Source organism: Eulemur rufifrons, chromosome 7 (genome assembly GCF_041146395.1).
Source record: "Eulemur rufifrons isolate Redbay chromosome 7, OSU_ERuf_1, whole genome shotgun sequence".
Lineage (NCBI taxonomy): Eukaryota > Metazoa > Chordata > Mammalia > Primates > Lemuridae > Eulemur > Eulemur rufifrons.
In genome coordinates, this window is record NC_090989.1 from 150,286,526 (window position 1) to 150,309,496 (window position 22,971).

A 22,971-nucleotide genomic window follows, 5' to 3' on the forward strand; every position below is an offset into this window, starting at 1 on the left:
CCAGCACATCCACATAGACAACCCAGCAGTGCTCCCGAGGACTAATGCAGAGGGACTTCAGGTCAATGCTGCTCTTATTGTTAAATATTCGGTAGAGGGTGTTAGCGATCTCTGTGCCAAGGTCATCACCTCCTCGACCTTCAAATTCAGGGGTAGCATTGGCTGAACTATACAGAACAGAAATCAAAAAGCTGGGTGAGTCTTTCCACTTGCAAAAAGCAAAGCGGCAAGGCTTTATTCCAGTTTCCCTGTGGAATGTTGGAAGAGCCAGCTGCTGTAAGAAAAGTCACTGAAATGGGGAAAAAATGGCATCTGCCACCTTTCCAGCCTCCAGACACATACAGTGAACCAAACCAGTGCTGCACCCTGGATTTGTCAGTGCATGTGGTGGGACTTCCCAATGACTTCTAATAGAACCCATCTTTAGCCAAAGAGAAACAAGAGAGTGATGGCATTGTGAACCTCAGCCGCTAATAATTAACTCTCTTATCTTCAGAGTATAATAAATACTCTTCTCTGGCAAGCTCAGGAAGCTGGGAGGCCTAGAGAATCAAACAGCTGGCTTACAGAGGGGTTACATCATAGGCACCAGCCGTCCCCAACCTTTTTGTCACCAGGGACCGTTTTCATGGAAGATAATTTTTCCATGGACTAGTGTGGGAGTGGTGGGGGCGGTGGTGGTGGAATGGTTTGGGGATGATTCAAGTGCATTACATTTATTATGCACTTTATTTCTATTATTACATTGTAATATACAATGAAATAATTATACAACTCACCATAGGTTGGGGACCCTTGATATACACCATCCCTAGTTTCACAGCTTTAGAACGTGCCATGATACTTTCAACACAAAAATCACAATATAAGAACAATAACGTTTCTGGAACGATTTAAAAGACATGTATGACAGTATGTCAGTTATGTCATAAACCTTAGATTATCACTGTACTGAAGAAAAGGAAAATGAATGAAAGTAAGAGAAAGACTGTTGGCTGATTAAATATTAGCTTACCCCCTTTATTTGATATTTTTCAAGAGAAAAACTTTTTTCCTTTTTGGCTTCTTGATACTATGCCAAATTACCTCAACAAAGAACTAATTGGATTCCACAGGCATGGTGGCTCATACCTATAATCCCAACACTTTGGGAGGCCAAGACAGGAAGATTACTTGAGCCCAGGAGTTCAAGAGACCAGCCTGGACAACATATTGAGACCCTGTCTCTAAAAAAAAAAAAAAAACAGAACAATTATCTGGGTGTAGTGGCATGTGCCTGCAGTCCCAGCTATTCAGGAGCCTGAGGTGGGAGGATCACTAGGAGCCAGGAGTTCAAGGCTGCAGTGAGCTTTGGTCATGCCACTGCATTCTAGCCCTGGGTGACAAAGACCCTGTCTCTAAGAAAAGCCAAAAAACAAAAAGCATTTGGCACCCAGAAAACACTACTCAAAAGTGTGTAACAGGACATTTTTGAGAGTTTTGGCTTAATACAAACAAACCCTTAATATGTGTGTGAGAAAAATAAACATTACAGCAATCATTTTACTATGATAATAAAGACCCAGAAAGGTAGGAAACCAGCTGTTTCAGCATGGACGCTATAAAATCACATTTCGAAACTTTCTGACCCCTCAGCCACCTGGAAGTTACCCAGCCCCGTGCCAGCCACTGGAGATCCAGATATGTAGACCCAAAGCCAGCAGTTCCTGTGAAGTAGGGGGAGTTTCGTGATAGGAAACAAACTGAGGCGGGAGGCAAGGATGTCAGTCAGCATTCAGGGTTATAGGGGACCTCACACCTGGGATGAGTAAGAGTTGGTCAGGCCACAGAGAGGCAGGGGACTCCAGGTAAAGCAAAACCTATGTGAAGGCCCAAAGCTGTGCCCACCCCATTTGGGTAACCCTAAAACAAATCTCAATAATAGAGGTGTAAGACTGAATCCTAGAACAGACTACTACACTGTTGTATAATAACTTTGTTTCTCTAATCATAGTCTTCCCTTACCACTACCGCCAGCAGAACCTCACTTTAAAGTCCCCAAGAGAAACTTCATTACTGCCATAGCAACCTCACTGTTCCCTCACTGCCTCTGCTGGACACAGCCATCGAGCCGTGAAAATCAGCTCGTTAATGGTGAAGTAATCAAGTCACCAGGGACCAAGCTTTTACTTTGCACAGCCAGCAAAACACAACCTGTTTCTAATTTAAACGCTAAGCAATCAATATTAAGTCCCATGTTTTAAGTGCTTAAAAATACATCTATAGAGATCTCTGTGTAGACAAATCCAGTCAGAGATGTTCATATCCACCTGGATGTGAATAATTAATCTAGATTAATGCATTAACTCTTCAACAGCCCTAGGGGACGGTTTACAGAACTTTCAGCATCCAATTGTCCAAATTAATCTACCTACTAAACCATGCTCCATTGTGGTTTTTTTTTTGCTTTTGTTTGTTTTTTTGCCACTGGGTTAATTTAAAGTGGAAATTTAACCCATTTTAAAACACCTTTTTGGTTTTTCTAAATAAATCATTCTTTCAGTATAGCCAGCAGTCAGGCAGAGGAAGGTTCGGAGACTCGTGAGCCTATGGAATGCTCCTGTGTCTGGATGGTGCCCTAGCCATGGAGAGACTCTGAGGAGGAGGCTGGGGAAACTGGAGGCAGTTTGTGGGGTGGGGGATGGGATACAATGCTTTAAGTAACATAAAAAAGCCAGAGATCCCACATTCTGCTGATGGCTGAAGACAGGGGCTGGAGTAGAGAAATGAGGATTCCACCTCATCACTGGGGCACTCACAGCACATAGATCCTTTCCAACAGAGTTGGACAGAAATGTAGACCTGGAAAGGGCCTTAGAGGCCATCTCCAGGGGATAAAAGACCACATGCTTACAGGGGCTAGCCAGGTAACTACATATATCTGAACAAAGGGCCCCATACAGTTAATAGGCAATGACAGATGGTGTGGCAAACTTTCCAGCCCTAACAAAATTTTAATTTACCTTAAAAAAAAAAAAACTCTCTAAATGAAACAAAAATCTCACAGGTGGGATTTGACGCAGGATGAGAGACCCCCATATGGTCTAACTCTCTCATTTTACAAGGAGGGAAATTTTAACAGCTTTTTTGAATGTTTGGTATGAACTAGACACCACTCTTAGGCACTTTAGATGTATTAACTCATCTAATTTTCACAGCAACCCTAAGAGATACTGACCCCATTTTATTATTATTTTTTATTTATTTAAACTGAATCCTGGGAGAGTATTGACCCCATTTTAGATAAGGAAGCTGAGTCACAGAGAGGTTATGTAATCGGGCCAAGGTCACAGGACTAGCACCTGGGGAGCTGAGACTCTAACCTAGGCAGACTGGCCCTTGTCTGCTATGCTTCCTTGTACTCTCCCAGAATCTGTCATTCCACATGCTTGGCTTGTAGTGTAACATCAGTCACATTAGCTTTCCTTGGGCTTATCTTTTGCCTCAAGGTAATGAATGGGTGCTTTGGTCTTGGGACTTATTACTAGACCACAAATGTTGAAGTCAACAAAGAATGCAAGCAAGGGCAGGGAACCCTTAATAAAAAGCTTCTCTGTTAGAGAGAGAACAAACACAGACTGGTAATTCTAGCCCCCTGCTCACATGCATCACAATATATTCTTTCAGTAGGGGAACATGCACTTGGTTTTTTTGGGCATAAAACCAAATGTTTTCTGCACTTACAGTTACCAAAACCAATTGAGACCCTTGATAAAGCATGACCCAGGCCCTCTTCCAGGGAAACTGTGGGAAACTGTTTACTAAGCTGTATAAACTAATAAAGATCCTGGGAACACTGCCCTCCCAGCTCTCCACCTCTCCTGACTCATCACTTCCACCCTGCTCCACCTGCTTGGAACATCTCTGGTTTAACTGGGGTAGATTGAGACTAACGCTATGTCCACCTGGAATGGGACTCTAGACACTAGGCCCATTGTTGCTTCCCTTGCAATCAATCTAGCCTGCAAATCTACGGAGTCTTACAGCAGGTCAGGCCAGGCCCAGAGCAGAAAAAGTGAGTTAGTGGGTACCTAGAGCAGAACTAACTCAAGTATCTTACCCCTCCAGAAGTCATCTGGCCCCGAGGCAAGTCCCAAGGCTGATTCCTCTGTGTGTACATGTGCTCATTTCTCAGCCTGTAGAAGCTTCCCTATAAACGGGTACCAGAAGAGCAGCACATTCTAAGCTTTTTGTCATAAGCTCTCCTTTGAAGTTTCTAAGAGAGTTGTCCCATTAGCTCTGGAGACTTTGAGCACAACTAGCCTCAGATGGCTTCTGCAGGTTGCCTCTATGCTTTGTCCCCACCTCCAGCCCTCAGTCAAGAACACTGTCCTCTCTAAGCAGCACTAAGGAGGCAAGGAACACAATGGCTCCATCTAAGAACTCAGGGCTCAAAGATTCTGGTTCAATATTAGTAAAAAATACAAATGATCACATTGAAAAGTAGCTAAGACCCCAAGGGGAAGCGACAAGTGCTGGAGACACTGAAATGTCTATGAATGAAAAACAATCTCCTAACACACACAACCCCCCCTTAAAAACCCAAGCCTCTCTGAGTGGCCATGCCCCCACCCTAAACCCACCAACACGATGGTCGGAAAGCTGAGGAGACACTTGATGGCCCTCCACCTAGTGGTAGTACAGAGTAACATACTATCTTGCTAAAAATCTTTTCCTAAAGTTTCAAAGTTCTCATTTGAAATGACCTATTCTCAGGCTACAACTAGCAAATCAAAGACATGACACAGGAATTAGAAGGTCTGGTTTTGCTCCCAGTTTAGTGAAAGTGCTTCCAGGCATCTCTGGAGCAGGGCTCAGGGTCAGTGCAGCTGGACATACTTTCCAAAGGGCTGTGAGACTATCAAGATTTTTCATCATTTCCAAAAAAAAGGGTAAATTATGGGAATGGGAAATAGTGTCTACATCAGCTCTATATATTATCATTCCAAGTAGACAAAACTAAAGTGAAACAAGTTAGCAGAAAAGCAATTAGCTTTCTGAGACCACTCTACCACTGGGAATTTAAATGATTAAAACCTGGAAGTTGCTGATAAAAAGTTAAATCAAGCTAGGCTCAGAGCGGTAGGAGGGACCTCTCCTCTGCCCTCCACCCCCATTACTTTCCTCCCATTGGGTAGCAACTATGTTTCTGCCAGTGGATAGGCCAGTGTCTTGAGCTCTCCAGCGGAGGCCCCATGCCTGCGCCAGAGTAAGGATGGGGGTGTGGCACCCTTACTGCCGGACACATCCACAGATTCCCAGATGCCATGACTATTTACTGGATTGAAATAAAAGGCTTTGCTTATTTATGCAATTAAGAGTTGCTCCCTGAAGACTCAAGTGAGGTTCTGATACAGACGGCGGCCATCAGTGCTTGGTAACCTCTCCTATCTCTGCAGGAAAATGGGGTTTTGTGAATCTCTCAGGGTGATTCCACCTGCTGAGCTGATCACACTAGCTGAGCCACTTAAAGAAACTAAAGTGTACCACCTAGAGACTATGCATCTTGAGAAACAGATTGAGGAGAACTACCTGGGAGCTCCTGGGCCTGTTGGGGTCCTTCTGAGACTTATAAAGGAGGAAAAGAGACCAGCAAGCAGTTGCCACTCTCAGTAAGAAAAGAAAGGCTACTTCTGGGAGCCAGACCTTGGGAAGAGGCAGCTCAAAGGCTTCTCTCACACTGGAGTCACCCTCCCTGTACAGCTGGGACAAGAAAGGGACAAGAGGGGCAGGCTCACCAGGAGTCATGTTCAGACACAGAACCACAATGAAATGTATCCCCTGTACCAAGCATCTCAGTGTAACACCCTCTCTTTGGTGTGGTTGAGCTGACTGTGTTTGGTCTGCCTAAGATGACTGAGGTAGAAGATAATGAAAAGGAAGAAAAGGAAAGCAAATTACAGTTCCTCACTCATGGTGTCTGCTCCTCAGTGACTGTTTACTGCACTGAATTAGGCAGATCAAGGCTAGGAGAGGCATTTTGCTTCCTCCAAGAACAAAAGAAGGCATAAGCTGGGAGTTTGAAATATGTCACCATGTCCACAGCAATTCAAAGAATGGGCCAATTCCGCTGGACAGCTCAGACTAGTGAGAGCTGCTGGGTAGAACCAGGAGAAGAGATTGTTTTGAGAGGCCAGGGCAGGGGGCAGGAATGGGCTGGAAGGAAAACTGGCCACAAAAACGAACATAGATATTTCTTGGACCTCCAAGTACAACGCTCCTCTAAAGCTGTCTTCTGGAGGCTGCATGAAGTAGCAACAAGCCAGGCATGGTGATGCGTGCCTGGAATCCCAGCTATTCAAGAAGCTGATAGTGGAAGGATCACTGGAGGCCAGAAGTTCCAGACCAGCCCAGACAACATAGTGAAACCACATCTCACTTTTTAAAATTTTTTAACAAGGTAGAAAGAGCCAAGATTCAGAGTCAGACTGACATGAGCTGGCAGTTTTAGCTATGTGACTCTGGGAAAGTCACTTACCCTCTCTGAGCTCCATTTACTTGTCATCTTTCTCATAGGATTACTGTGAGAATCAATTTCTGTGTTTGGAAGTGAAGTCTGGAAGACTGTAACTCATGCTACAAAAGTAGGTTATCATCTGTGCAGAAAAGGGCTGCCCTAGCAGCCTGAAGCTCCTATCTTTAGAAGGGCCTGTATGCAAGGCTGGCCCTTGGCTGGGGTCTGGGAATCTGGCTCTCAGAGTGTTCCCAGTCAACAGTAAACAGATGGGGGTGGTCCACTGTGCCTACATTGTGCAAATAACATGGCCTGTGCTGAACACTTGTTTTCCCATGTGACCAGCCTGCAGTAAAAATCTTGGGTCCTAAGTCTATAACGGGCTTTCCTGGAAAGAAACATCACAATTAAGTACAGCATTTTCATTGCTCTAATAAACTTTAACCGTAAGTACCACTATATGCTAAGTCCTGCAAGTCCTTCTATCTCCGAATGTGGAAGTGGTCTTGGGGACCCAGATACAAGATCAATATTATACAACTACACTTACCATTAGCCAGTAGAGATCCTTACCCACTTAAAGAAGGCCTGCTGTCACCACCTAGCTTCTAGAAGCAAGGTAACAGAAGATGGTGCCAGGCAGGCTAGCAACCCAATAAAAAGCCCCAACCAAACCCTAGAAAGTAGAGATTACAAGGAGAGAAATATTTGTTTATATTTATTTATTTTATTTATTTATTTTTTGAGACAGAGTCTCGCTCTGTTGCCAGGGCTAGAGTGTCGTGGTGTCAGCCTAGCTCACAGCAACCTCAAACTCCTGGGCTCAAGCAAACCTTCTGCCTCAGCCTCCCGAGTAGTTGGGACTAAGGCATGCGCCACCATGCCTGGTTTATTTTTTCTATATATATTTTTAGTTGTCCAGACAATTTCTTTCTATTTTTAGTAGAGACAGGGTCTCGCTCTTGCTCAGGCTGGTCTCAAACTCCTGACCTCGAGCGATCCTCCCGCCTCGGCCTCCCAGAGTGCTGGGATTACAGGCGTGAGCCACCGTGCCCGGCCGAGAGAAATATTTATTGAAAGCCCACAGGATCACTGTGAATCGGAATTCACACAAAAAAAAAGTGTTCACTCTATCTTCATGACCACAATCGTTTTTTAGATGAAAAAATTTAAGCACAGAGAGACTGGTTAACTAACTAGCCTGAGGTCACAAAGCTGGCCAGAGAAGGAAGTGAGATTCTGGCCCAAGGCTGGATGCAGACACTGCAGGGCCTTCACTCTTCCCAGCATCCATGCTGACTGCTAGCTGCTACTTCCTCAGCCTGTCAGGCTGCTTGGCTGACCCTTGGCCTCACCTACCAAGCAAATCATGAACAGTTTTCTGCAGAGCTAGAGCAAGAAGAGAAATAGGGCATTTTAGAACAAACGATCCTTACTATCTGTGTTTGATATTTTTCAAAGCACCATAACACATGTCATTTTATTTGACCCTCAAAACCACTATGTGCTGGCAGATGTCCTCCTTTTTCCGACAAGGAAAATAAGGCCCAGCAATGGCCAGGTGATTAAGACAAGGGCAGGATTTGAGCCAAGATCTCCTAGTACCTGACACATAGGAGGAGGTCAGTAAATGCCTGCTAAGTGGCTGAATGATTAAATAAATACAAAATAAAAGTGGGCTCGACAGGAAACTAGAGGTTCATTTTCTGGATCTTCATCTTCTAAATCATTTTTTTTTTTTTTTTTTGAGACAGTTTCACTCTGTTGCCGTGGCTGCAGTGCAGTGGTGTCATCATAGCTCACTGCAACCTCAAACTCCTTGGCTCAAGCAATCCTCCTGCCTCAGCCTCCCTAGTAGCTGGACTACAGGTGCATGCCACCACACCCAGCTAATTTTTTCTATTTTTAGTAGAGATGGGATCTCACTCTTGTTCAGCCTGGTGTCAAACTCCCAAGCTCAAGCAGTCCTCCCACCTTGGCCTCCCAGAATGTTAGGATTACAGGCGTGAGCCACCACACCTGGCCTAAATAATTTTTCTTTAAAAACATGTGCATAGTACTGACCAGTCAACAAAGAACTCCAAGTAGCCTTCATTTGGTTTCTCCAGCTTCGGCGTCCCCATTTCTGCTTTCACTCCCACCAAGATGTCTGTATGACCCTGCAGACACAAGCAAGAAGGGTTCTCACTCAGAGCAGGCAGCCAGGCACCTCATCAATTCCCTCCTCTTCTGGACATACGCCCCTGGGGGACTCTCTTAGGAACAGTGCTGGCAATTGGAAAGTGGCCTTTTGAGGAGGAGAGGAGTTCTTCAGATCTGGATAGGCCCCTTCCCTGAGGCTGGCTTGGGTCTTGGATTTCTGCAGGAGTAATTTGTACTCCAAAAGCCAAGAGGGGTCTGCAGCTGGTTCTTTAGGGCCTACCCATTTCTCCACCTGGGCATGAACCGTGGCCACTGTACTCACCAGCTTGACCCTCGCAGACCCACTGGTGTTGGACACCACGTCAGTTTCCACTTCCACACATCGGTAGTCCTCACAGCCACGGCCATCCACACGGAGGTCTTCCTAAGTGCAACAACCACAATCCTAAGGCTGTCATCCCAAACCAACAGCAGACTCCTAAACTCATTCACTCCTTTTTCCCCCATGGGAAGAAATATGCAGTACAACATCTCCTTTTCTCTTAGTGGATCATCCAAAATTCTGTCCTCATAGCTAGTAACAATATTACTATGTTACACATGAGGAAATGGAGACTCAGAGAACCTGAGACTTGTCCAAGGTCCTACAGCTAGTAAGGACAAAACTAGATTCCCTTGCCAGGTATGTCTGATTGCAGAGTCCATACTATACACCACTATACAGAATATGCAACCAAAATCTGAACAAGAGACAAAATAAACCACCTCTCTCCAAATTTGCCATTCCAAAATTGTACCAAAGTACGTGTTGTCAGAGCTACAGGTTACAACTATCTCAACTGTAGCCCTCCTACCCCTCCCCACAAATTTAACAAGATCTACTGTGTAAACAATTAAAGACACCCAATCTTCTCCTAAAAGCCGCATTCTCTAGAACAGAGTCAACAAACTAAGGCCTACAGGCCACTTGTTTTTATAAATAGTTTTACTGAAGGACAGCCATGCCCATTTGTTCAGATACCATCTATAACTGCTTTTGCTCTACAAATACAGAGTTGAGAGTTGGGACAAAGATTGTATGACCTGCAAAGCCCAAAGTCTTCACTGTCTAGCCCTACAGAGCAAGTCTGCTAACACTTTCTACAAAAGATGGTTTTCAGAGCGGTCTATGTACTGCCTGTCCTTTCTGCCCATTTACCGATTTCTTCAATTACTTATTTATATCAGTACAACTCATAGATACAAACTTTTATGCTATGGTTACAATCTAATAGTAGTATTATTTATTTTGTTGCTCAAAGTGTTCCAGATTTGGCTACTGGGAGCTCCTTTGGGTTAGTTCTTGTGCTTTTTCAACATGCCTCCAACTTTTTCTGAGTACTTCTTCACTTTCTGACAAAACAAGATGTTCCAGCCTCTTGTATTTTCCCTGCCCCAGCCCTGGGAGTCAATTCTTTCATACTGGAGAATGATACTTAAAAGCCAGGATCTGAGTGCTAAGTTCATAGTTATTGGGGTATCATTGCTTCTAGACCTTCCCAGCAGACAGAGCTAGAAAATGTATGTATATATACTAACCCACACATATGCACACATCTACATTTAATTCTGTAACTATTCTACATATCTATTAAAAAGCCATGAGTTCACACTGATAGTTCAGTTCCAATCTAACACCACAGGGTTCACTCTAACCTTCCTCCTTTTATTATTAATATTTGTAACTTCTTTCTCAGCCAGGGAGAAAGCTGGCTCTCATTATCTACAATGTACTTACATATTTGCTCAATCTTAGTACACAGTTTCAGAACTTCTAACCCATATGCTATGAGAAACAAATTTTCTAACACAGTATTCCTATGAAGTTCTTTCTGTCTTTAGCCTTATAGTGCCCAGTCAAAATATCATTTCCCAGTTATTCAAGTTACTTTTCTTCCCTGTGCACTTCATTGTGGTTATATTATTCAATCTGTAACACAGGCTCATTTGTAACTGTTTATATTCCATTTTGTCGTCCCCCCCCCCCCCCATCTTGGTTACTTTTAGTTACTTACTTACTTTCTGGGTATGTGTAATGTCACTATGGTTCTAAGAGACAAAGCTCTCGGGAAAGTAAGCTCTGAGAGAACGGGTGCTCTCTCCTTGTCTGTACCATGCTATTGCCATGCCCCCTTCTCACCCCTTTCCCACCTACCCCAGGTAGGTAACCTATCTCTTTAGTTTCTGGTTCATCTTTCTTATATTTCTTCTGCACAAATGAGCAGATACTGGATATTTTTTATATCCTCTTCTTTCTAATATGTAGAGTGGCATGCTGTAAAACACTTTTACATTTGGCCTTTAAAAAAAAACTTAACAATATATGCAGGAAATCAGTCCATATGGGCTCATAGAGATCTTCCTCAATCTTTGTAAATATTTATTGAAAGCAGTTGTTTTCAGAAAAAGTCATTACCTGCATCAGATTCTCAAAGGAGTTGATGCTCCCCCAAAACATAAATAAACTAACAATCAAAAAACCCCACTGTTCTACAGTATGTGACTGTCAGAAACCTACTTAAAACTGTCTGGCTAACTGCAGATATGACTAACTTTTTTATTTTGAGAAATTAAATAGAGAAAAGCAAAACTCTACCACATGCTCCCAATATATAGCACTAACTACTATCATCTGTCATATTTGCTCCAGCTCTTTCACCCTCTCAACTCCTTTTAAATGAGAGAAAATAAATACCATAAATCAGGTGGAAGTCCCTCTGCAGCCATTCCCTCCCTGGAAGCAATCCCTGTCTCGAGTCTGGAGACATGTGCTAGAAAAGCAACAGAATTTCAAGTCTAGCAGGGTGAGCCTTGTGGGTAAGACTCCAGAAAGTGATCCCTCGTCACTGGAGGATCTCATAACTAAGTAACTAGGTCTCTTCACAATGCCACCCATAGAACCTGAAGGCTTTCTAGGTCAATCTCTGACATCCCACTCCCTCTACCCGACTTTGCCCCACCTCCTAGGTGTGCCTAGCTAGGAAAGTGAAAACCTGGCTCAGAAACTTATTTCATGAGAAATCCTTCATGGGTATGGAGAAATCCTCCATGTAGGTATGGAATAAATGTGAGCAGTCACTAGGAGCATTACTCATGGGTTCCAGGCCTGGTCCTGGCATCAACTAGCCACTTGACCTAGGACAAGCCCCTTCCCCGCCTTTGGACTAGTTTCCTCATTTGTAAAAGATGGAGATTAAATTAGATAGTCTCAAAGGTGATTCTCTAATTCTACAGATCTATAAATTTAAATGGCTGAGATTATTTGCAATAATAATAGCTACTATTTACTGTGCATTTACTATATACCAGTTAATATATCAGGAACACCACACATTTAATGCATTTAATCCTCACAATTGCCCTTTAAGATAGAATATTTATTCCATTTTACAAATGGGGAAACTGAGGTTGAAAGATGCCAAATGACTGGCCTAAGGTCACACAGCCAGTAAGCAGCATTTGAACTTGAAACCAGAACCCTTAACCACTGTTCCACACAGACTGCTGCATTCTAAAGAGTCTCTTCACTTTACAAAAGGAGTCAGCACAGGCCTCCTTCAAAGGAGGAGTTGGCTGGCTATACTAGGTGGTCCCGATAATGATGCTGCTGACTCTGAAAGCAGGTAGGTCATAGGGCTTCCCACCACTGCTTTTAAAATACCACTCACTCTGGAAAGATTTAGTCACACTTCTTTGTAGTGAAAACCTATTTGTTCTATTATAGGTTGGGGCTGGAAGGGTGTCAGAAAACAGGACCTCATCAAATCTTGCCTTTCCAGCCTTTAATTCACTCTCTGCCTCCTGTGGAAGACTCAGGTGATAAGACAGAAATGAAAAGCTATAAATTTTCCTTTCCAAATTTGCCTACAGCATGTTCTTCTTTCACAGAAAAAAAGCACCTAAAAGAAGAAAAACAAACCCAAAAACCAAACTAACCAGTCCATGAATCACTGCACCCAGGAAAACTTTTTTAAGAAAATCCAGTTCTCCTTATAAAAGGCTTAGGAAATTGCCCAAACCTGCATGGCCTGGTGCCTTACAACAATTTTTATTTATCAGCAGTACTCGGGAGCAAAGGAATGAATCCATGTGTGCACACTTAAACAAGGTTGCCCTGAAGTGTAAGCTCCATTTAAAAATACTAAGATATGTCAACAGTTGATGGACAACAGCATGGGGTGGAGCCCTGCCCTTCGCAGCAGAGGAGACTGAAGCACCTTTTAGATCAAGGGCTTCTGGATGCTGGGACAGCTCTTGGCAACTTTTCATAGTTGTTATCCATGTGACCACAACAACCCTACCAGTTGGGTGTGGTGTGGTAGAAAGAGTCACCTTCCGACTTATATTTAAACGTCTGCTATCGGCCAGGCACAGTGGCTCACGCCTGTAATCCTAGCACTCTACCCTGGATGACACAGCAAGACTCTGTCTCACAAACACACACACACACAACTTCTGCTATCACATACTAGCTGTGTGACCTTGAGCAAGTTCCTCAACAGGTCTGAGCCTGCTTCTTTATGTAGGAAGTGGGAATAATTCCAACCTTACAAAGTTATAGGAGGAACCAAATATCACAAATCATTAAAGGGAGCCCCCTGCAGTATATGTAACACAGAGGAGTTCCCCCAAAGCAGTTCCATTTCCCTGGTTCTGGGGGGCATGCATTAGCTCCCTGAGTTCTCAGAATTACCCTTGGAGAGAGGTTACAGATGAGGAAACTGAGATGCCAAGTTTCAATCTCCCATTTGTGACAGAGCAGAAAGACATTTAACTCAGCCCAGAGCTGCTTTCCCTCACACCCAGCTAGCCCAGTCCTATTAGTCTTTTTTTTGAGACAGAGTCTCACTCTGTTGCCTGGGCTACAGTGCCATGGGGTCAGCCTAGCTCACAGCAACCTCAAACTCCCGGCCTCAAGCGATCCTCCTGCCTCAGCCTCCCGAGTAGCTGGGACTACAGGAATGCGCCACCATGCCTGCCTAATTTTTTCTATATATATTTTAGTTGTCCAGATAATCTCTTTCTATTTTTAGTAGAGACAGGGTCTCGCTCTTGCTCAGGCTAGTCTCAAACTCCTGAGCTCACATGATCCTCCCGCCTCAGCCTCCCAGAGTGCTAGGATTACAGGCGTGAGGCACCACCCCTGGCCCCTATTAGTCTTTAACAGAAACTGACAAGTTGGCTGTACTAATCCAACACACCTGGGGGATTCCAGACTCAAGGTAGTCCCCTGAGGTGATGTTAACCCCTCATTACCTTGCTTTGACTTTTCCAATATCTCAGAGCTTCCTAGGGGAGAAATGAAACTAAAATGCTTCCCCTACTAGGAAAGCAACCCCCACTTAATAAAGAGACCACATCTGGTCCAGCTTTGCAGGCCAAGGCACAAGCAAGACACAGCAGGCAAAACTAGATGTTGACTCTTGTTTCACTGTCCAGGCCTGTTGAGTAGCCCTGCATTCCTTTGAAAGGATGTGGTTCCACAAAGGCTGTAGCCCACTGTGCCTGGGCACAGGCTTTCTGTGCCATGGGTCTGTAAACAGAAAGGGCACAGGGCTAAAAATCAAGAGTTCTGGGGACTGGATCCAGTTCTGCCATGGCCAGATTGAACAACTGAATACTGACTGCTCAATCTCAGAGTTAAAAACCGGGCTCAGGCCCTCTTCTCCCTCTTCAGTGCTGTTCCCCTAGGCAATACTTACGACGAAAGCTAGGTCCACAGAAAAGAAACAGAAACCATCAGCTGAGCTACAACTCCCCTCAACAGCCAAGAACGTACAATGAAATGGCTTTGACAGGAAGGCCAAGAGGAAAGCCTCTTTGGTGGGGTTGACCAACTGCCATGGCCAGGTCTGAACCTATGAGGGCCAGCTTAATGTCCTGTTCATGGCCACAGCACCCAGTAGACTGAACTGGAGAAAGTTTATTGTGCCTACAGCTCTGTAGAGGCCACTTAACAGAGTCACCATCCACCCAACAGCCAGGACCAGGGGTAGGTATACATATAATCCATAGGGTGACCAGCTCTTTTTGGCATGAAATACTAGCAGGCCTAACTGATTCTTTCATTGGAATCTGATCTCTAATCTAGAAAACAGAGAAAAAGGGAGCTAAAGAGAAGCTGAAAGTCCATGATGTGAGATGAGATGGGGCAGGGCGGAGCTGGAGAGGCCACACAAAAGTAAAGGCAGATATTTACCAAGGCAGGAGGGAAGCTGGACAACAAGTGGCTGCAGACAAGGGATAAACTTTGGCAGAGAAAAGCAGAGGTGTCACCAGAGACATAAAGACACAGCCACACAGATATGAGATGATCCATGATGGAGCCCATAAAAGGTGGTGCCCCAGGGCTGGCCGCGGTGGCTCATGCCTTTAATCCTAGCACTCTGGGAGGCCGAGGTGGGAGGATCGCTTGAGATCAGGAGTTTGAAACCAGCCTGAGCAAGAGCAAGACCCCGACTCTACTAAAAATAGAAAGACATTAGCTGGACAACTAAAAATATATAGAAAAAATTAGCCGGGCATGGTGGCACATGCCTGTAGTCCCAGCTACTCGGGAGGCTGAGACAGAAGGATTGCTTGAGCCCAGGAGTTTGAGGTTGCTGTGAGCTAGGCTGACGCCATTGCACTCTAGCCTGGGAAACAGAGTGAGACTCTGTCTCAAAAAAAAAAAAAAAAAAAGGTGGTACCCCAGAGCTGCGTGGGAACTTTCTAGCTCTTGTCACAAATCCCCCTTTCCTTGAGATAATTTAAGAATCCCTAGCCTGCCAATCAAAAGAGCTTAAATCTCAATAGCCATAGATAAACCCGTAAGGGGGGTCACTATGAAGATTGGGGATATAGTGTGGATGGTTTAGGACAAAGCCACACCTCTGATGGAAAAAAGAAACTTGAAAGAGAGCCAACATTTTTTCAGGGTTGGTCACATGCCTGGTGTTTGGCATCTCTTATCTCATCATTCCTTATAACCTCATTCCACCCCTGGGTGGATACGTCCTCATTTTACACAGGGGGAAGCAAGCTCAGTATTCAGGTAAAATCACTTATTGTAAATGGTGAAGCTGGGAGAGGAAGCCTGTGCAGTCTGACTCCACATCCCCATTCAAACAGAGACAGGAGACCATGTGACCTCAGGCAGGAAGGAGCAGAGATTCCTACATCCGGTTCTAGTCTGGGCCAGGCTAGTGGCTTGCCCACGGGCCAATGTCCAGGGGCTGCATCAAAATCTCCCAACACTTTATAAAAATGTCCATTCTCAGGCCCAAACCCTGGAGAGTCTCATTCAGAAGGCCGGAGTGAAGCCTGAGAATCTGTTTTCGTGGGTAAGTAAAACGCACTTCAAGGCTTCAGAATCCCTGGGCTAAGATGGAGGTACCAACGTCTTCTAGTGGATGAAGAAAACACACATCTAGCCAGCTAAGCAAGCCAGAAAAGATAAATTATAGATTCTAGAAATTCTAAAATCTGCCCCAAGTTCCTGAATTGTATGAACAGAGAAGAAAAATAGCATAAGATACTAGTAAGACAAAAGCTATACAAAGAAATGCAAAACAGGTTCTTAAAAAACTTATAATCAACATGGGAAAAATAACTACCAAAAAAGATAACAATACAACAGCATGTGTCATATACTATTTAAGGTCTAGAAAAACTGGGGAGGGGGTATCACTCAGAAATTCCCCTCCCCCTTCCTGTTTCCCCACAAGCTTTCAGAGGAAAGGAAAGACAGAGAAACTGAGGAAGCAGGGATTCTCTCCTGCTTTTGCCTCTGGATCCTCATTTAGGGAATGGAAGACAATGACTTTCACTGCAGCGAGAAGGTGGCATGAGAGTTGAGTATGGGCTTTGCAATCAGACAGATCTGGATTTAAATCCCAGCTCCAACAAGCACTTACTGCATCACCTTGGACAAGTGACTTAACCTGCCTGAGCTCAGTACCTCATGTGTAAGTAGAGATAATACCTATTTTCAGAACTGTTATGAAGATTCAATGAGATAAAAATTATGACATAATTTGTACCTAACAAGAATGAGACATCTCAGCCTTTAAAGTTTGAGATGGGACTTAACAGACACAATCAAATCAAATATAAAATACTGATTTATCAATCTTTCCACCTGCCCTGACCCACCACTGTGGATCCATTCTCTGTCCTTCCCTGCCCTAATCTGTGCACTAGGTTAACCCAAACTGTATCACCTAGATGCTCTTTGCTGGCTTCTGGTTGGGTTTGACCAATGGAGAATACCAGAAGGAGATCAGAGGGTACCTCCAACCCCCAACTAATCTGGGGCCACATTTCTGACAGTGCCTGTATCTATCCAAGGCTACAACTTCCATTGGGCAGCCCTTCCTCCATGGTTCCAACTATTACTGGCATCTGGTAACACTATTTCCTCCCCTGGCCCCTTTGGCCTAGCTAGAGGTGGTAGCTACTCCCTATGGTTGCTTGTCTTTGGGTTTCTCAACATCTCTTGTTGGTTCTCTGAAACCTGCCCATACTGCTATATAGAGTCACATCATAAAAGTCTCCTGAACAATCTAAATTGGATTCTGTTCTCTGCCAGGACCCAAAATGATCCACCCTCCTTTCTCCCAAACTGCCCTCTCTCAAGTATGCCGCATCCCCTAGTGGCCATATTCGAGCCTAATTACTCTGTCCAACATTTCTTCTCCACTAAAGCCGAACCAAAGAGTTTCTTTCTCTTGAGAACATGAATTTGGAACTGACCAGAAGGACTAGTCTCTTATACAGAGGAACTGTAACCCCAGGAGCTGGGAGGTAACCACATTTTTTCTACCACTGGCCTGAGAAACAGAAAGCCAATCTGCAGGGAGTTAAGAATAAAGCAAAGGCACAAAAAGCAGTAACCATGAGTATGAGAGAGTTTGAAATCCAAGTGCCCTTGAATTCCTGGAGAAACATTTGCAGTCTTCTAATCCACACTTTTTTTTTTTTTTTTGCTTAAACCAGTTTGTTGATTACCATTATTAGCAACTAAGACCTCAACAAAACATCATGAGGTCAATTTCAACTGCTCCTAGTTATCACCAAACCAAGATGAAATATTCCCTGAAATAGTAAAGGAATCAAAAGCTGAAGGGAAACGGACATCAGAAGCTGAAACTGACCATACTGGACCAAAGGTGAAAAGTAAAACACAAAATTACTAGGACTATAGAGGCAAAAACAGGACTCTGGGTAGGCCTTGCTTAAGGTGCACTGCTGGCACTCTATGACCAACTAAACAAAAGCTGAGAAGAATTTAGAAATGAATCAATGAGATTCCACAATCGGCTCATTCACCTGCATTTTGGCCTTTATCCAGATGGTACAAATTCCATTTTGCTCCTCCATACATGCAACATATTTGTGGCCAATGTTAGTAGTCCTTACGAAGAAGTTGATTTGAAGTCAGTTACTCCTCATGGCTCTGTGATATACAGGCTGAGCATTTGCCAACAACCGTAGCCAAGTATATCCATAGTACTGGTAAGAGGGAGGTTTAATTTAAAAAATGAAAACAGCCAGGCACAGTGGCTCACACCTGTAATCCCAGTGACTTAGGAGGCTGAGGTGGGAGGATCGCTTGAGGCCAGGAGTTCGAGACCAGCATGGGCAACATAGCAAGGCCCTGACTCTTTAAGAAACAAGATAAAATTGGCCAGGCATGGTGGTGCACTCCTGTAGTCCCAGCTACTCTGGAAACTAAGGCAGGAGGATCCCTTGAGCCCAGGAGTTAGAGGCTACAGTGGGCTATGATTGTACCTCTGCATTCCAGCCTGCATGAAAGAGCAAGACCACATCTCTTAAAAATAAATAAATAAATAAAAATAAAAACACTGTCTAACTCATCCTCCCTTTAAAGCCTACCTTACTTATTCAATGTTACTAAGTACTTACCAAGTGCTGGACACTGGGTAGGCCTTAAGGGTCTTCCACAGATAAGTCAACAGACTATTACCTTCCTAGATCCACAATGAGGGAGTGACTGAGCCTCTAAGTCTCCTAGGATTGGGCCTTTGGCCAACTCTACAAGCTGATCTTCCACCACTGCCCCCATCCCACCCCTGCGGCTCCACACTACCTCCACCCAAGGACCTGTGGACTCACCATCCCTTCCTTCTGTAAGGCTCATGCCTACTTAATTCTTAGTCATGCTGAGAGCTCAGCTCAAATGTCATTTCCTTAGGGAAGCTTCCTCTGACGTCCCAGACTAGACTGCACTCCTGTTTTTTCCTTCACAGCACTCAGTACAATTTTATATATAAACACACAAATAGATCTGTAATTTCTGTACCTGCCTTTTAGCATGTGAGCTATATAAGGGCAGGTTCCTTCCCATCCTCTGAGCTTAGCTCAGTTCTGTGCTGAGTGAATACTGAGTCCTGAAGAAACACCCGAGGGACACTTGACATGGATTTAGGGGAGCAATTCCACTTTCTTAGGGAAGACTTGAGCATTAAAAGTCCCTGGTATTCTTTAACTCCTTTGACTCCCACTAACAATACCACTCCCTTGGTATATATCTTATATTCATCTTTACTCTGTTTTATTTTTCATTTATTTACTTCACAACTATGTTATAGCATCCCAACTGTTTACCACGTAATATGCCACGGGCTGGGTATATGATAGTAAATAAAACTAACTTTGCCCAAACTAGATCCTAACCATCTCAAGGGCCAGAACTTAGGCTGATGTTCTTTTCCTCCCCTCAGCACGCAGCAAATAACAGGTGTATCATAAATATTAAGTGATTTACTGTCATTATAAATAAAGAAGATGGACTTATGATCATGGTGAGTCTCTGCTGCTGGACAGCTACTGAGTTGCCATGGGAATTAAGGATGTTAGGGAGATATTTCTACCTTGGGAGGTTACAGACAAAGAAGACACATTTGGCTTTCCTATCACCCATCCCTTGGTGCCAGAGATGGAATATGAGAGAAAATAGGATACATGACAGAATCAATACTTCCTGGCTGTGATAATAAAGAAAGAAAACCAAAGGTTTTTCAACCTAGAGGCAAAAACTTATACTTCATGCCTCCCCAAGAAGCACCCTTTGAGGATAAAAATCACCTAAACAAAGCAGACACAAAAACAAGGCAGGGAAAGACAAATTGCTTTTGAGCATTTTTATACCCCCTCAAATACAAATAACATACACATGCTTCCTAGTAATACACACATATATCTCACTATTCCTGAGCCTGATTTATAACTAAAATATGAATATATGAGTTCTGACTTTATCATGCAGGTTTAATATTCAACCTGTCAGCTAAATATTGGCGTTTCTTCGTCTATAACAGGCAAAGAAGACAAAACCAGAGCATAATTTAAAAATGGGCATGGCCTTAACTCACATTGTGGAGCTTTAATGATAGCTGGCAGCCTTAATCTGATGGCTACATCACATCACCCGACCACTGACTTTCCAGTCGTCCTGGCAGAGGAAAGGCATAAAGGAAAGGAGGAGGGGCTGCCCCCAGAACTCTAATAGGAGGACCGCACCGTGGGTTAACAAGTGGAGACAAAGCCAGAGAGGGATACGGAGTAGTTCATTACCGGGTCCAACGCTCAACTCTCGTTCTGAAGTGGTCAAAACCAGGGGTTGAAGACTGAGCACAGAAGACCTTATCTGCCGAGCCGCTTTTCAAATACTCTTCCCCTTTTATTTGTAAGGCGATTTTTATTTTCAAAGCACGTTCACCTCGGGTGCATTCTCTTTCTGCGCTTCCCAACCACGAGGTGAGGAAAAGCGGGTCGAGAGCCCACCTCCAAACCCCCATTTCCTAGAAAACTAAGGCTCGGCCCTATGAAGTGCGCGAAGGCTGAAAGGCCTCAGGGACTGCCCAACGCCTCCTGCCCGGGTTCGTAATCTTCTAGACCAGGAAAGCTGCAAGCACACCAACAGTCCTTTGCCGTTTGGGGACTGCAAACCGGCCGCAGAACCGTTTAATCACAAGGTAAACCCACACTCGCGGCCGCTTCCTCCCCGGCGGACCGAGGTTTGGCTGCGACCCTCAGGGCCAGTGGAACCCGGCGGCCGACGCCGCTACTGTAGCTACCTGGACGCCGTGCACGATGTACACCTTCTCCGCCTCGCTCAGCGACACGGACGCCATGCTTCCGAGCCGCCCCGCGAACCGCACGTCATCCGCCCGCGTCGCCTCCGCGCCGACCGTGCCTTCCGCGTCTGTGCGTCATCATCCTGCGCGGCGGCCGCTCCTGCAGTCGCGGCCGCCGCCACTGCCGGGAGCTCCATGGGCTGCTTCTGCGCGCCGCCCGGTGTCTGGCCGAGCCCAGGGAGCCGCGGCGCCTCGTGCCGAGGAGCCATCGCCGCAGCCCAGGGCCGTGTCCCGGGGTGGAGACTGCAGGGGGAGGCGACGGCGGCGGCGGCAGGAGCCCCACCGGGGGCCTGGGACTGGGGAACTGCCTCCGGCTTCACGGTCAGTTGGGAGGGGAAACTGGGGTCGCAGTGGAGAAGCTGGGATGAAGCGAGTGGCACGGGCCAGGAGACTCACAGTGGGAGAGGCGCGCGGCGTACTTTGCTCAGAGCTGGAGTTGAAGTAGCAGATCGTGTGTGTGTGTGTGTGTGTGTGTGAGAGAGAGAGAGAGAGAGAGAGAGACAGACAGAGACAGGCAGAGAGAGACAGAGAGAGGCGGAAGTCGTGATTGGCCAGTGATCGCTCTTCGCCCTCCACTTTTTTGGTCCCTAGGAATATTGAAGAGGCAGTGAAGCCCTCTTAATTGTTCTCAGTGGGAAAGGTCCGGGCTGGGAGTGGAGGGCACTAGTCCCGAGGCATCCCCACCCCTCCACCCAGGAATATCTCTAGCTCGCGCTCTCTCCTTTACTCTCTCGCTTGCGCTCTCTGCTCGCCGCCACCCTCCCCCCCCCCCCCCCATTTTCTTCCTCTCTCTCTCTCTCTCTCTCTCTCTCTGGCTGACTGAACGCTGGCCCAGTACCTTGCAGGGTCCCTTCCCTCGGGTGCTTGCAAGAGCATTGTCCCAGAGGGAGTAGCGGGGAGGGTCTTGATAACCGGCGCTGGCGAGATGCGCAGTGACCGTGTGTCCCCAGCGCTTCCTAGTGGGAACTGGAAGTCCTAGTTTGATGGGACTGATCGCTGGGAGCTGCGGACAGCTGCCCGAAAAAAGCCAACCCCGTGCGGTGGCCGAGTGGGAGTATGGGCCTTGGGTATCCAGAGAGGATACTTGCAAGGTGAAGCTGGGGTCACCGAAGGAGCCCATTAAGGCGGGGCAGATAGGATAAGGTATAAGTTTTAAAAGAGTTTTGTGGATAAATGAGGGAAAGTTAACCCAAATTGCCTGAAGCTAGGAAGGCATCTGATGACTTTACTGATGTCCCATTTTTGAGTAACCTCTTTGTTCTCAAAAGTGAAAGTAACCCTTGACAGTATGATCATCCAAAAGGTAGTTGGTGTTTCTTAGACAATGGCTTCAGATACAGTTTCACAGATAACTAATGGGAGACTACTATGGATGGGCTTTGCGCTAGCTTTGGAATGCTAAAACAAGTAAAACACGCTTTATACCCAGAGAAGCTCCCTAGGCAGAGGTGAAGGCTCCAGAGCCAACCTAACCACAGAAGATGGTGGTTAGAGCTATGATGGTGGTATCAGTGGGCACAGTGGGACTGGGAGGTGGGTCTGAGAAGGACACAGAGAAGTGCCTGCCCACATTCTTAATCACTAAACTGCTGAGCTCTAAAATAGATGATCACTTCTTCTCAATAGACTGGACATTAGGTGTTTCTCATGTCTCTACATAGGCCTCTACAGGTGCACCTAAAAGAAACACATCTTGCAAGGTTGAACTTTGCCCTCCAGGGAAACCTGGAGAGGTGAAGCCAGAAAGGTTTCCTCCCTAACAAAGGCACAGTTGCCCCACCTGTTGTGGCACATAGATGACTTCTGTTTGGTTGGATGGCTGGATTTCACGTAAGGAACTCTGTGTTATAAGATAATAGGGGATTGCTGGTGTTAGAAATGGGATTTTTGTGCTAGAGATTGCTCAGAAAGGAAAGAGCTAGGAAGTGGGATTTTAACAGCTAGAATATCTAAGGGAACTGAGGATTTAAAAGATGGCAGCAGATTGACAGAGAAGACACAGGAAAAAAAAAAAAGTATGAGTTTGGATACCATGGAGTCATCTTTATATAAAAATCTTTCAGTATGTTTTTTAAAATATGGGACATTTGAACTGTCCCCCTGACAATTGACAAAAGGTTCCATGCTGGAGAAAGGTCAGCAGTATTTGCTAAATAA

General features: G+C 45.2%; 2 protein-coding genes across 9 annotated transcripts in view; one reads left to right on the plus strand and one right to left on the minus strand.

The window, feature by feature from the left end:
* EXOSC7 (exosome component 7) overlaps window positions 1-20,844 on the minus strand; it is a 37,011-nt gene extending 16,167 nt beyond the window's left edge. The window contains exons 1-4 of one of the 2 annotated variants that reach the window (XM_069473527.1): window positions 20,755-20,822; window positions 8,958-9,059; window positions 8,558-8,652; window positions 2-167 (exon numbers count right to left, since the gene is read on the minus strand). In XM_069473527.1, coding sequence (XP_069329628.1) covers window positions 2-167; window positions 8,558-8,652; window positions 8,958-9,059; window positions 20,755-20,811 — 420 coding nt within the window. In that variant the 5' untranslated portion in view covers window positions 20,812-20,822. Of the gene's footprint in view, window position 1; window positions 168-8,557; window positions 8,653-8,957; window positions 9,060-20,754 lie in introns of both variants that reach the window. The other variant, XM_069473526.1, reaches the window with a different exon arrangement.
* Window positions 20,845-20,896: 52 nt separating this feature from the next.
* The window catches only part of ZDHHC3 (zinc finger DHHC-type palmitoyltransferase 3), a 53,472-nt gene continuing 51,397 nt past the window's right edge, over window positions 20,897-22,971 (plus strand). For 5 of the 7 annotated variants that reach the window (XM_069475594.1, XM_069475593.1, XM_069475592.1 and 2 more), the window contains exon 1: window positions 20,923-21,135. The gene's annotated coding sequence lies outside the window, so the exon portion shown is untranslated. Of the gene's footprint in view, window positions 21,136-22,971 lie in introns of all 7 variants that reach the window. The other 2 variants (XM_069475595.1, XM_069475596.1) reach the window with 1 other exon arrangement.